The sequence below is a fragment of the Microtus ochrogaster genome, unplaced genomic scaffold (assembly GCF_000317375.1).
Source record: "Microtus ochrogaster isolate Prairie Vole_2 unplaced genomic scaffold, MicOch1.0 UNK102, whole genome shotgun sequence".
In the NCBI taxonomy this organism is placed as follows: Eukaryota; Metazoa; Chordata; class Mammalia; order Rodentia; family Cricetidae; genus Microtus; species Microtus ochrogaster.
In genome coordinates, this window is record NW_004949200.1 from 575,224 (window position 1) to 587,883 (window position 12,660).

Consider the following 12,660-nt stretch of genomic DNA (forward strand, 5'->3'; position numbering starts at 1 on the left):
TGGCTGCTCTAGACATGCAGTGTCTGGGATCCCGAGGCTGGAGGAGGCGTCTGTGCTGGGCTCCCCTGGCCCTCTCTAGCATTCTGCAGGTCAGCAAATTCAGATGTCTTGGAAAGAGTAACCATGTGTTAAGGTTCACCCTGTCTACTGCGTATTGGCCAAAGGTGTGACTGGGTTTTCTGGAGAACAGCACTTGTGTCTGAGTGACAGTGAAATTGTTTTTTTTTCTTTTTTCCCTGGCCTATGTGGAAACCAGTATAACCGATGGTGTAAGATCACTCAAAGCCCCGAACTGCTTGTAAATGTGGCCAGGAAAGGTGTCTCCTGTGTGGGCGTGTTATCTAACCTCAGCCGGCCACATTTCCTTCCGCTCCAGCTTTTGCTCCCATGCTGTTCTTATCGAAGTCACCTGCGATGCACACATGCCATCTCTGTGTCTTTTCTTTTCCTGTGCCCCTTTGTCTATCTGAAGATATGCTTATTCCGGATTCTACTGGCTTTGCTCATTATACCACACTTGCTGTTACACGAGGCATTGTTGTGGTCCCTGCCTCATTCTTGGTTCTTGGGAAATGGTTTCAGATCTGTCTGTGTTAAGTACCATAGAATCTATGACCATGTGGGTGGCGACCTGTCTCTCACACTCAGCATCCTCTCCTGACTGCTTTGTCTCTGTTCTTGGTCCTTTCTCCTTTCCCTTTCTATGTCTCCCCTCCTTTCCCCTCCCCAAACCCGGCCACCAAGCCTGAAAGTCTTAGAGTGTCTCGGTCCCTCACCGTCCTCTCTTATAGACTGGTAGGATTAAGATCTTCTCATGACCCACCCAACACTGCACTCAAGTTAAGCCTCTGATGGCATCAAGCGAGGGTGGCAGAGCTGAAGACAGAGATACTTTTTTTTTTTTTTTTTTTTGTTTTTTCGAGACAGCGTTTCTCTGTGACTTTGGAGCCTGTCCTGGAACTAGCTCTTGTAGACCTGGCTGGCCTCGAACTCACTAAGATCCACCAGCCTCTGCCTCCCGAGTGCTGGGATTAAAGGTGTGTGCCACCACCACCCAGCTAGACAGAGACCTGGGAGGCAGCCGAACCTGGGTATCAGCTTGGATACCTGTTACTAAGCCATGGAATTGATCTGTTGGAACCCCAGGGGTGTGCCAGCTCCCTAAGCTTCCATTCATGTCTACCTGGTTCCTCTTACTCACCAGGTCCTGAATCACAGATCCAAAATCAGTTCTGGTGAATTTTCACCCTTGTGATCCACTTTCCTTCCCTTCTCCACTAACGAAACACACACTCCTTTTGGTCATGGGCTGTTGGGAGGGTTGGGCCCTCCCCTGGATCCAGGGATGAACCATATCAGCTCATACCAAAGGTGGTCCGTCACTCAATTCCTCTTTCCACGGACTGCGTTAGGGTAATTGTAAACCAGCTTAGGCTGATGGGACCAGTGATGACGTTAGGAGTTTCTGTGAGGTCCACGTTCTCCATGAGAAGAGACACATGTCCAAGGAGATGCTTGGCTCTCTCTCGGTGCCTCGAAGTGTGACTTTACGGAGATGTGGCAATTCTGTAAGTTCTGTAAGTTCTGCAGCTGTGCCGAGACTGGACCACTTCGTAAGCACACTTCATTGTAGTCTGATTTTGAGAGCGGCAAAGGCCCTGATGTCCTAGCAGCACTGGACTGTATGTTTACCCAAAACAGGCATGGTTTAATTTCACTTTTCTTTATGCCATGTATACTAATAAAACGTTCTACTTGTTAAATAACTATCTGTGTGTGGGAGATGGGTTCTGCTTCAGGCATTGTAACTAAGTCTTCCAACAGCTGGTGACTCTCCAGTTCATACCAGATCTAGTATAAACCTCTTGCCCTAGTCATAATACCACTTTCGTGTGACCCTGGCCTCCTAGATTCTCGGTGTCCCCTGGTGCAGTGCTGTGCATTTCACATTCACTCAGGACAAATCCCCTGCACACTTCTGACACAGTGACTTGCTTTGTCCACAATGCGTTCCTTCATAATGACCTCCAGCCATTTCCTTCCACCAGGTTCCCATTGCTCTCTTCAACCTTCATGGATCTGTCTTTGTAACCTTTCTTTTCATTTTTTGTTTTATTTTTTTTAAATATTTATTTATTTATTCATTATGTATTCAATGTTCTGTATGCCTGCAGGCCAGAAGAGGGCACTAGACCTCATTACAGATGGTTGTGAGCCACCATGTGGTTGCCGGGAATTGAACTCAGGACTTTTGGAAGAGCAGGCAATGCTCTTAACCACTGAGCCATCTCTCCAGCCCTCTTTTCCTTTTTTTTTGAACAGATGCTCTCCAAATGTATCGCAGTCATTTATGCGCTGGTCTCACCTCCCTCTAATCGAAGGTCCCTAAGGACAGACAGTGTCACACAGCCTAAGGTCTGCAGCGCTCAACGCAGCCCTGCTCTGTAAATGTTTGCTCCGATAAAATGGAGCCCTGCTTTAGTCTGGCTTCTTGGTTGCAAGTCTAGGGAAGAGCTAAAAAGATATTTATCTCTTGGAAATAATTTAGCTTTAGCTGTAGATAGTGCCAGCTTCAACCCAAGGGCTGATTGAATGCAAATACTATATCCATAAGGAGGTTTAATTGAAAAACAGAGTGTGACCTCTTCCTGCAACACCGCCGCGAATATTTTTTGTGGGGCTCCAGGAGCATGAATTCAGCTTAACCTATTCACTTTGACAACATAAGATTTATTTAGTGTGCCACCCTTTATTCTGTTTTGATGGGTGGTACAGTCCTCCCTGAATTGTAATATTACGCACTTAAACACATGTGGTACAGAGTGTAGCAGAGGTCTTCAGATTGGATCAGTTCCATCTCGGGACCCATTTGAGGAATATTTTGATGTAAAAATTGAAGTCTGTGGACCAGAGTAATTTTGCCCTAAGAAACGATACTTGGGCCACGAAGCTCCTTGCCAATTTGTAATGATATCAATATCCTATCGAGAAAAGGCCTGCCTACTCCTTCCTAATGCCTGCCTTTGTAACTACGTTTAGCAGAATGAGCCTTTAAATCAATTGTTCTTCTCATTACTACTTTAGCTATAGTGGCTGTGTGGAGAACTACTGATTTAATGTCACTTAAACCCTTCCAAATGAAAATGTAAGCTAGCTGAATTAAGGTATATCCTTGATTTGGTTGCTTACATATCACCAGTTAAAATACATCTGCTTCCTTGTTTGTTTCTAACTGTTATAATACACTTGACTCTGAGTCTACTATCAAATTTTGTATCAAAGAGAATGTTTACCTTCCAAAAATGAAATTAGGTTTAAAACGCGCGCGCGCACACACACACACACACACACACACACACACACACACACACACACACAATTCTATTAGATCCTGTTTTGTTTTAAATACATTAGAAATAGATTGGAAGTTAGCTTGAGAATCTATACAAAGATGTACTGAGTAGGCATATATTGATCTGGGGAAGGTATCCTCAGACACATACAAAGAATGGCATGGAGATATACACAGCAAACCGAGCAAAGGCTATTTCTGAAGAAGTAGGATTGTAACTTTTATATGCTTCTTCACAAATTCATGAATTACTTGTATAATTAAAATTCCATCTCTTGTAGGGCTGGGGATGTGGCTCAGTAGCTGAAAGTGCTGTTTACACAAAGGAGCCAGGTTTGGGTACCCACATGGTGGCTCACAGCCATCTCTTACTTCAGTTCCAGGGGATCTGATGCCCTCTTCTGGCCTCCATGGGCACTGCATGCATGTGGTGCACATACACACATGCAGACACACACATATATAATAAATACATCTTTAAAATTCCACCCTCTTGACAGGTGGGCCCACTGTGCCATTGCTACTTACACTGATAGATGTGGAGGAAGGTCTCACTGAGCTTGTTGGTGAACAGGGGCTCAGGGAGGTCCCGGAAGAACTGCTTCACCATGTCTGCCACGTCATACGCAGACTGGTCTTCGTAGCTCACGTTCTCAGGGAAGCTCTCGTTCATTTGACGCAGAGCATGGATTCGAGACTTCACTCCCGACTTGCGGAAAAGTCCCACCTGAAATGAGTCACAAGGACGTGTAAGCCTGGTCTCCTTTTGCCTACAACTTCTTTCTTGGGGTTGGAATTCTGGATGTAAAGAGGAGGCCCAGGGCCAGGACTGGAAGGACTGGATGAGCTAGAAAACTATCCTACCTCCACAATTCTGAGTTTCCAGTATAGCTACTTTAACAGTCAAGCATTGGCCCCCTTCCTATCAGATACACGGATAGTAACCCTCTCCACAGAGCCCCAGGGGAGACTTAATGTCCAGACACATGTGGATGTGCTTATGTGCTTTCCAAGTTGTAAGCTCTTGTAACAGCATAGGTGTGACTTGACTCATTTTTTTTTTCAACAAGTATCCATACAAGGATATCTCCCAACAAGAGGTTTGGTCAAAATGATGTACTTGGAGAATGGAAACATTTCAGAGATGCAGGCATATCCCTATGGAGAATGAGTCTATGGGGAACCGACTCCTAAAACAAAACTTTATAAGCACACATTCTGAGTTCCTCATTTGATTTTCTTTCTTTGAAATACTTGGCACCTGTGATGTGTGTTTCTCACATGCGTGGAACCTGACATGATCAGCTGGGGTGTGTGTGACTGGTTCCTGGGTGGCTTTTTATAGACAGTAGCAGATGTGGGAAACGTAAAAGCAATGGACTGTTAAGCAAGAAAAGAGACTGGGTTTTAAAAAAGTAGGTAGAAGCCACTTGGTAGAAATTCCAGTTCCTCTAGGGTCGGCACTTCATGAAATCAAAATATGTGCTCAGGGTTGTACTCAATGCTCAAAATTGTGCTCCACTTATCAACTGCATTGCTTTAAATCAGTTGCGTAAGAAAGTGAGGCAGAGCCGGGTGGTGGTGGCGAGCGCCTTTAATCCCAGCACTTGGGAGGCAGAGGCAGGCGGATCTCTGTGAGTTTGAGACCAGCCTGGTCTACAAGAGCTAGTTCCAGGACAGGCTCCAAAACCACAGAGAAACCCTGTCTCGAAAAAGCAAGAAAAAAAAAAGAAAGAAAGAAAGAAAGAAAGAAAGGAAGGAAGGAAGGAAGGAAGGAAGAAAGAAAGAAAGAAAGAAAGAAAGAAAGAAAGAAAGAAAAGAAAGGCTAAGCTGTGCACTGAGTGAGGCTGGACCACTGCTGGCTGAGCTTGCGTACTCAAGCGCAGCTGTGCACCCTTCTGTAAAAGTCAATCTGTATCTTTTCTTTTCACCTTGGCTAGAGACTATGGATTATGAAGTTGTCTTTGTAAGACCCAGACCCATTTCTTACATCCCAGTGTGTAGACTTTTTCATCTTTAGACTTAGACCCCTTGGTCCCTGATAAACAGAAAGTGATAATAATAGTTTAAAAAAATGCCTTTTAGATGTGTAAAAACATCTTAGGAACCCCACTACACCCAAGAAGACTGGACCTGATAACCAGAACCCAGTGCCATCCCTCACTCAAGATCACCAGACAGTCCTAGAACCACAGGACACCCATTGGACAGTCTCTAGCAGAGATGAAGAGCAATGCTCTGCTCTGCACATCAGGAGAGATGCCACCTTCATCTGCCCTGTGGCTGGAGAGTCTCCTGCAGGACCCTGACCTTCGAATCAGAGACTTCCGTTCGAGACTGGACCTTACCTTCAGCTAAGATACATTACACAGGTGAGAAACTTCAGGGAGATAGGCTTAGAATCATAGTTAGGAGTTTAGAGAGTGGGCCTTGTGTGATGACCCTCAGCATAATAAAATATAGCTTTTGTCATACTAACTATGCATATCTACCTTCTAGGTCACCACACATAGCAATTAAGATACGAAAATGATAAGGACATTAAGATGGGCAAGTGAGGCGATCAGAGACCGTATGGTACACTGAGAATCCTGAGAGGAACCGGGTAAGGTCCAGACGTCTCTAGGAGCCCTCTATCCCAGACTTGCCCTATCCAAATCACAGCTGAGCTTTCCTTGGTTCAGGTATATGAGCACTGAGTTCTCAACACTTCGCCTTTCAGTTTCTGCTCTCTGCTCTGAGAGCAAGGTGGAATGTTCCTGAGTGGTGGAGAGGCGGGACTGGCCATTGCTCTCTCCCAGATACCTGGGGAAATACCTGTGTATAGCTGTCATGCTAACCCTGGCGTCTCGTGCTTGTTGCTCTAAATGAAGGCAACAGTATCACCGTCATCATTACTTACAGGAACAAGGGGGAAAAATCCAAGCCATTAGAGAGTTTGAACATGTCAGCTTCATAGATCACAGGGGAAATAAAATGTTGCTACATTGTCTGGTCACATGAACAGAATTCTTAGGAACAGCTCTTTGCATTCCAGGGCTTATCACCAAATTCCACAGATCAAGATATTCAGGCAGATTCCTTTTTAATGTGCTGGTTACTGTGTTCCGAGTTTGCAGTGTCTAGAAAATGCCATCTTTCGCTATATTTGGATGATTCTCCACACCGAATCTAGAGAACATTTATTTTTCCTGGCCTGGCAAGTATTTCAAATTGCATCACAGACCACAGGAAGAAAGCATTCATTGTCAGTAGGAAAAAAAAAAAAAAAGAAGAAATCAAGATAGGTAGCAGGTGCTTACTGAAGTGAGCTCCAGCTTCGATTTGTTGACATCCTTGAGTCTGTGTAATTCTGGAAGCAGGCTCTGAACTGTCTACACCACACTGGGCTACACAGGCCTTCCCAAGATTGCAGCGCCATGAGGGCATATCCTTAAGTGTGACTCACAACTATTTATCCTCATTTAATTTTTTCCCCTCCCAGCAGAGAAGCATCGATCAGGGTCTATAAAAGGAGTATTTGTGTTGCTTCCGCCCAACTCAGTCTTCGGGCCTCTGGGGTCCTGTGGCTCTTTGGGAGTCTGCACACGCGTACACCCCGGATGCCTTCTTTGTATTGTTTCGTTCCCAGGTTTTCTCTTTTGGCAAACATTGTGATTTCAATTATTACAAATCTGTCTGGGGCTCTCTTTCATCTCCGAGCACACAGGCTGTCTGGAGGGTGGTAGGGAACTGCTTCACTCCGCTTTAGATTCCAGCAGAGACTTCCTGCTTTGTCCTCACCTTCCAGGGGCTGTGGGAAATACCCCCTGGGTTCTGTGGAATTTGTTGGAAGCCTAGCAGAAAAGCTGCTTTCCTACACTTAGAGGCAAAGTGGCTTTAAAAACCCCAGATGAGATTTTAGGTACAGTAGCTAAGAATAACCCAAGAATTGCAGCCTTCAGAAAGACACCAGGCAGCTGATGAAGGAACAAGCCAGGAATTCTTGTTGTCTGAGGACTGCGGTTTCTGTTAACTGCAGTCAACAGTACTGGGACACAGTAAGAAGACTAGCCTCCTAAAGGTGTAGTTCTGAGCCAAGGGCAGGATGTCTCCTATCTAACTGTGAAGGGCAGCTAAATGCCAATAGCCTCCAATGCAAGGATAAATTTGCATTTTGGACCTAAAATGCTGTGTTCTAAGTTCTAAGAACAAAACAATAGAAAGTGGGTATTTTTGTTTGTTTTTGTATTTTAAACATGCTCCTTATGCCTGCTATTAAGAGGCGACCCAAGACTTTCAGGTCCTTCTGAGTGAGATCCAAGATGTGAACTTACTTCTATGCCTGTCACGAGTGGATGGGAAATCCAGGCAGTCTTACAGGGACCCAGAGTTTGCTGAAGGCTCTGTTGTCAGTTTTGAGATTCTCAAAACATGTGAGTAAGGAGGGGCTGGAGAGACGGCTCAGTGGTTAAGAGCACTGGCTGCTCTTGCAGAGGACCTAGGTTCAGTTCCCAGCACCCACATGGTGGCCCTCAACCATCTGTAACCCCACTTCCAGGGGTTCTGACGCCCCCTTCTGGCCCGTGTGGACATCAGGGATGTGCATAGTGCACATATACAGTACACGCAGGCAAAACAGTCATACATATAAGATTAAAAATGACTAAATCTTTTTTTAAAATGAAAAAAAAAACCAGAACAAGTAATCCTATTATTTTGTACTGGGTTCCAGAGATTACACAGCAGGCTGGCTCCTTACCTTCCTTCTTCAACATCCCCAGTACCCTCTTTAGGAGGTTGGTGGTGCTGCACTGTAAAAACCCACTGCGCAAGCATCTCTTGTCTGTGAGCTCCCCGCTAAATGACAGAAGGACGAGGGCTGGGTGTCCCTTTGGGTTACTTTCATTCTTTTTTCTCTAAGCCCAGCAACCTAAAAGCCAGGGCTCCAGGAGTAGTTGATGTAGAAGGTCCCAGATTATCCCTTATCACTGCTCAGGTAGTCAGCTGATGATGTGAACAGCAGGCAGCAATGTAGAGAACACTTCCACCGAAAGCAAGGTCTCTTCCCAGAATTCGTAGGCGTTTAAATCTTGTGGCTCCATTAAAAGGAGTGGCTGGGCGTTGAGTGCTGCATTAGAATTCAAATTCATCTAAATAGTCTTAAGTCTCCTCCTTGGCGTCCTGTTGATGCTAATCCTTGCAGGGCTTAATGATGTTTATCAGGACTTCCATTTCCTCTTCTTTAGAAATGGGCTCAGCTAATGAAGAAAGGTTGGCTTTATTCAAAAGTCATAAGTAGAATATGTGATGGGCAGCGACTCTGTGCAGTGTTGGCTTAGCCTTTCGATGCAGGAGCCAAAGATAACCCATGCTGCAGCGGATGGGTGGTTTAGGACAGCCAGGAAAGCTCACACAATAAGGCGAGGCTGGTCCCCCAGGCCACCATGTCTGAATACAAATGGCTGACAATGGAAGGCCACCTGTATGGCTGACTTGGGTATGTTGCCCTTCCTCAAATCGAAACTGCACTGCACTGGGGAGGGAGAGACAGAAAGTGCTGGCAATGCTTCGTGGTCCTGTGCTTTGACAGCCTTCTGATGAGTGCTGACATTCCAGGCGAATGTTCAGCTTTCTGGAAGGGACCCCACCAATTGCAGGTGGCCTCCCACTCAGTGTTCAGTGCCACAGCCTCAAGGCAGTCTCAAATGATGGTTCTCAGACTGTGGCTTACAGGAAAGATGTTTGGGGGACTTTTGGGTCTTCCACAGTCCCGGATTGAGAGTGCGAGGCTCTCTGCAGAGGTGAATCTTGTCAATTCCGATGAGACACCATTGGCGAAGAAAGAGCATGTACTTCCCCTCCCGTTCCTAGCCCTGTCGCCTGCTCTTTGGGTTCCTTAACTTTCATTGCACTAGATCTCCAAGGCTATCTTCCCACTCTGCCTGATTCTCTTGGCTTCTTCCTGCTTCTCTAGCTTTCCTTGGTTCTGCTCTTCTCTTACCTCCCTGGCACATGGAGAGCACTGTCTGTGTGCTCCCCTGTAAGTGACACGCGGAGGGAAGGCCACACACAAGGCAGGGCCATTGCAGGGCTAACGTGGATGGTGGCTCTGTCCCTTCAGACATCCTACAGCTACTTTCTCGTGACTGACTCAAGAGAAGCATGGCCTTCCCCGGTGGGCTGCATTGCTCATCAGTGTCCATTTCCCTGACAAAGACTTTCCTCCACAAAGCTCTGTACACAGTGGGATTCTTTGAGACTGATACTGGGGAGAAGCCAGTAGTAGGGCTGAAGAGGGCTGTATCCCCGTTTTCCTTTCTTCCTACGATTTTATTTTCTCTCCACAGTTTTGGCTTCAGAAGGGAGATGGAGCCAATCACAGGGGTGATTCCAGCGCAGACATCACTAAGAATGCATGGGGCGGGGCTGGGTGAGGGGTGTTTTCTATCCAGCGGCATTACATTTTATTTATATCCAAACTGGTTCAAGAAAGAACATGACTGACAGTGATTGACAAAAGGTTCCTTGAAAGATATCAGAAAGGAAAAATGAAAAAGAAAAAAGGGGTACCTGCAGCTGGGAAGGAGGTTGCTAGGAGTTTGTGGCCCAAAGAGAAAAGGGACCGACGTTTAGGACAGACAGAATATGCTTTTGGCTCTGAGCTCTCCAGCAGGCGGTACACAGAGGAAAACACACCCAATCAGATGAACTTGGAGTTTACAATACAAAACTCAGGCCAGTGGGCCAAAAGAAACACATGGTTCTCAAGTACTGAAGCCCAGGCGGAGGGGGCTCTTCCTCTCATTCTCACAGAGAGGGCACTAGAGGACATAATGGCCAATACAGTCAATCAAATCTTGACAGTGGATTTATCAATGAGGGTTGTAGTGGGGAGCGGGGTCATACCCAAGTCCCACGGGGAAAAGCCCAATGATGCAATGGCCAAAACAATGAAAAGTGAAGTTAGGTTTGGGAGATGTTGGCCTCCCAGTGGAGACCTGGGTGTGGATACTGCCTCGGGTAGGGGTGGGAAAAAGGGGCAAGGAGAACAGAACTCAGTATACTTGCTGGAAACACAGGTTAGTATGGGAGACCCGACTGTGGATGACCGCATTTCCTTTAGGTGTTCCTGAGCGTATGTTGTTTGTCTTGTGAGTGGTTTTGCTGGCCATGCCTTGGACATACACAGTCTTTTAGATCTCAGGAAAGGACAGAGTTAAGAACTCAGAGAGAACTATGAAAAATGTGTACACTTTTACAAAAACCGAGAGACCTGGCAAAGTGTGTTTGCACTCAAAGCCATCTCTACTCGCCAGAAAACAGAATCTTGGATGTGTACCAACAAACCAGCCAAATGTAACTGGGGCCATAAAGTTATATCAGAGGGCATGGCTGTAATACTTTAGCCATTGGAAAAGAGGTCCGAGTGTTTTCTTAGTAAAACGCCTATAGGAAGTTAACTCTGATTCTAAATGTGGATTCGTGGTAGAACTGCTGCTGAAAAAAAATTACAGGTCAATAACCAGGTTCATGGGCTGGCTCTACTAAGATGCAACAATACATGCTAGACACTTTACGCTGAAAACAGAAACAGCCAGCCACCCAAATGTCCCAGACAGTAGCCACCTGCCCAGTACTATGACATAAAAAAATACGCAAACTGTCCATCTGCATGTTGTCTGGCTAGGTCAAGGGCGATTGCCAGGTAGGGCAACCCAAGATGCTTGCAAACTGGCATTCACTTCATCAAGATGCCATTGTGATTTCAGTTCGGTCTGTTTTGATATCGCTACAAGGGTCAGAGCCGAGATCTCTGAGTTCGTGGAGCAGAGCCCCATCCCGCCCACTGAGCCCAAGGCAAGGGTAAATCAACAAAGCCTGCCCGAAGGCTGCTGTGGCTTTCCCTGCACCTTGAATGAGTGAGGCCGCTACACAGCCACCCTTGCTCAAGGGGCAGTCTGTGAAGCACCAGGGCGGCTTTTATTTGGGGCAGAGTATGGAAAGGAGGAATGGATGGGAATTTATAAACTATGGGATGGATCTCATTCTGTGCTTGGGTAGAGCCCACCACTATGATGGTCCTCAAACTGTCCTCAGGCCGAAAACAGTCTGAGTGTCTCCTTCCTGTGACCCTTTCCCATGCCCTCTCAGGCAAGGGGCTGTTGGAGTCAGCTGAAATGGCTTTCACATTCTACTTGTGAGTTTTGAAAAAGAAAAATGTAAATAAATCTGTTTTGCTCACTGTGCTGCTTTGAGAAGTTAATAAAGGGAGACACAGACCTATATTCTGTTTTTTTTTTTTTCCTCTTCTTTGTTCTTCCAGAAACTACATAACTGGTAAAAGAATGATGTGGGCTGAATAATGGCTTTGGGGTAATAATTGAAAATGTAGTGCGGCCCATAGCTTGCGTCTTAATTTCAAGGGAGTGTAAACTAGACATTAGAGATACACGTTATTACCGTCAGCTTCCTTTGCTTACACTGTACCCATGTAGCCAAGGAGGGACCATTGCCCAAAGCCAGATAGGGACCTGACCTGGCCGTATTAAACCGTGGCATTGGAGACATTAGTGCCATTTACTTTTGGTGAGGTATGCCTTGTACCGGATAGGCCCCACTCAGTCCACCATCCCCTCACCCCAAGCCCATGTTTGGGATTTACCACTCTACCTGATCCAGACAGTTGCTACGTAGATACCTCAGTGCTTGTTGAATGCTCTGAGGCAGGGGCTGTCCTGTTCTCTGGACATGGACTATGAGAGGAACACCGAAGACAGCCTTGTCTCTGTAGTCGGGAACCTTCATCCTCTTCATGAACTTCGGAACGGACCTGGAATTCACAGAAACCAGGTCATGCAAGGTCCCTGGGGCGCAGCGTGCTGAGAGGCTGTGGAAGCAAGCGAGAGGGAGGCCAAGCTCCGGTTGGAATACCTCAGAGGCAAAGGCAGACTTCAGCCTTCTCTACGTCAGTCAGAGTCTGTGGCGCTCTACACTCGGCTCTTGCCTACATGTCATTTCTGCTAAACAGCGTGATTCACAATAGCAAATCGTCTTTGTAGCTCTGTTTTCAATTCGGGGGTAATGGGCAATTTTCCAATTTAATTGTGACCGAAACAGCTCTCATGTGACGAACACTTAAAACTCCCCAAAACGGAACAAAACAAAGCATATGTAGAGCTTACAAGAGGAAGAATACATCTGGTTGGGGTTGAAGAAACTGAAGGGGGGAAAAAGATGAACTGTATTTTCTTGGGTATGTCTTTTAAGTTTTCCAGAGCTAGCTCTATATTCTAAAGGGAATTTTAACATGCATGTATGTATAATAT

The 12,660-nt window shown here is 46.0% G+C and overlaps 1 protein-coding gene across 3 annotated transcripts in view; it reads right to left on the reverse strand.

The window, feature by feature from the left end:
- The window catches only part of Stard13 (StAR related lipid transfer domain containing 13), a 210,949-nt gene that overhangs the window by 8,731 nt on the left and 189,558 nt on the right, over positions 1 to 12,660 (reverse strand). For 2 of the 3 annotated variants that reach the window (XM_026778055.1, XM_026778054.1), the window contains exons 7-8: positions 12,005 to 12,164; positions 3,881 to 4,079 (exon numbers count right to left, since the gene is read on the reverse strand). In XM_026778055.1, coding sequence (XP_026633856.1) covers positions 3,881 to 4,079; positions 12,005 to 12,164 — 359 coding nt within the window. Of the gene's footprint in view, positions 1 to 3,872; positions 4,080 to 12,004; positions 12,165 to 12,660 lie in introns of those variants that run through there. The other variant, XM_026778056.1, reaches the window with a different exon arrangement.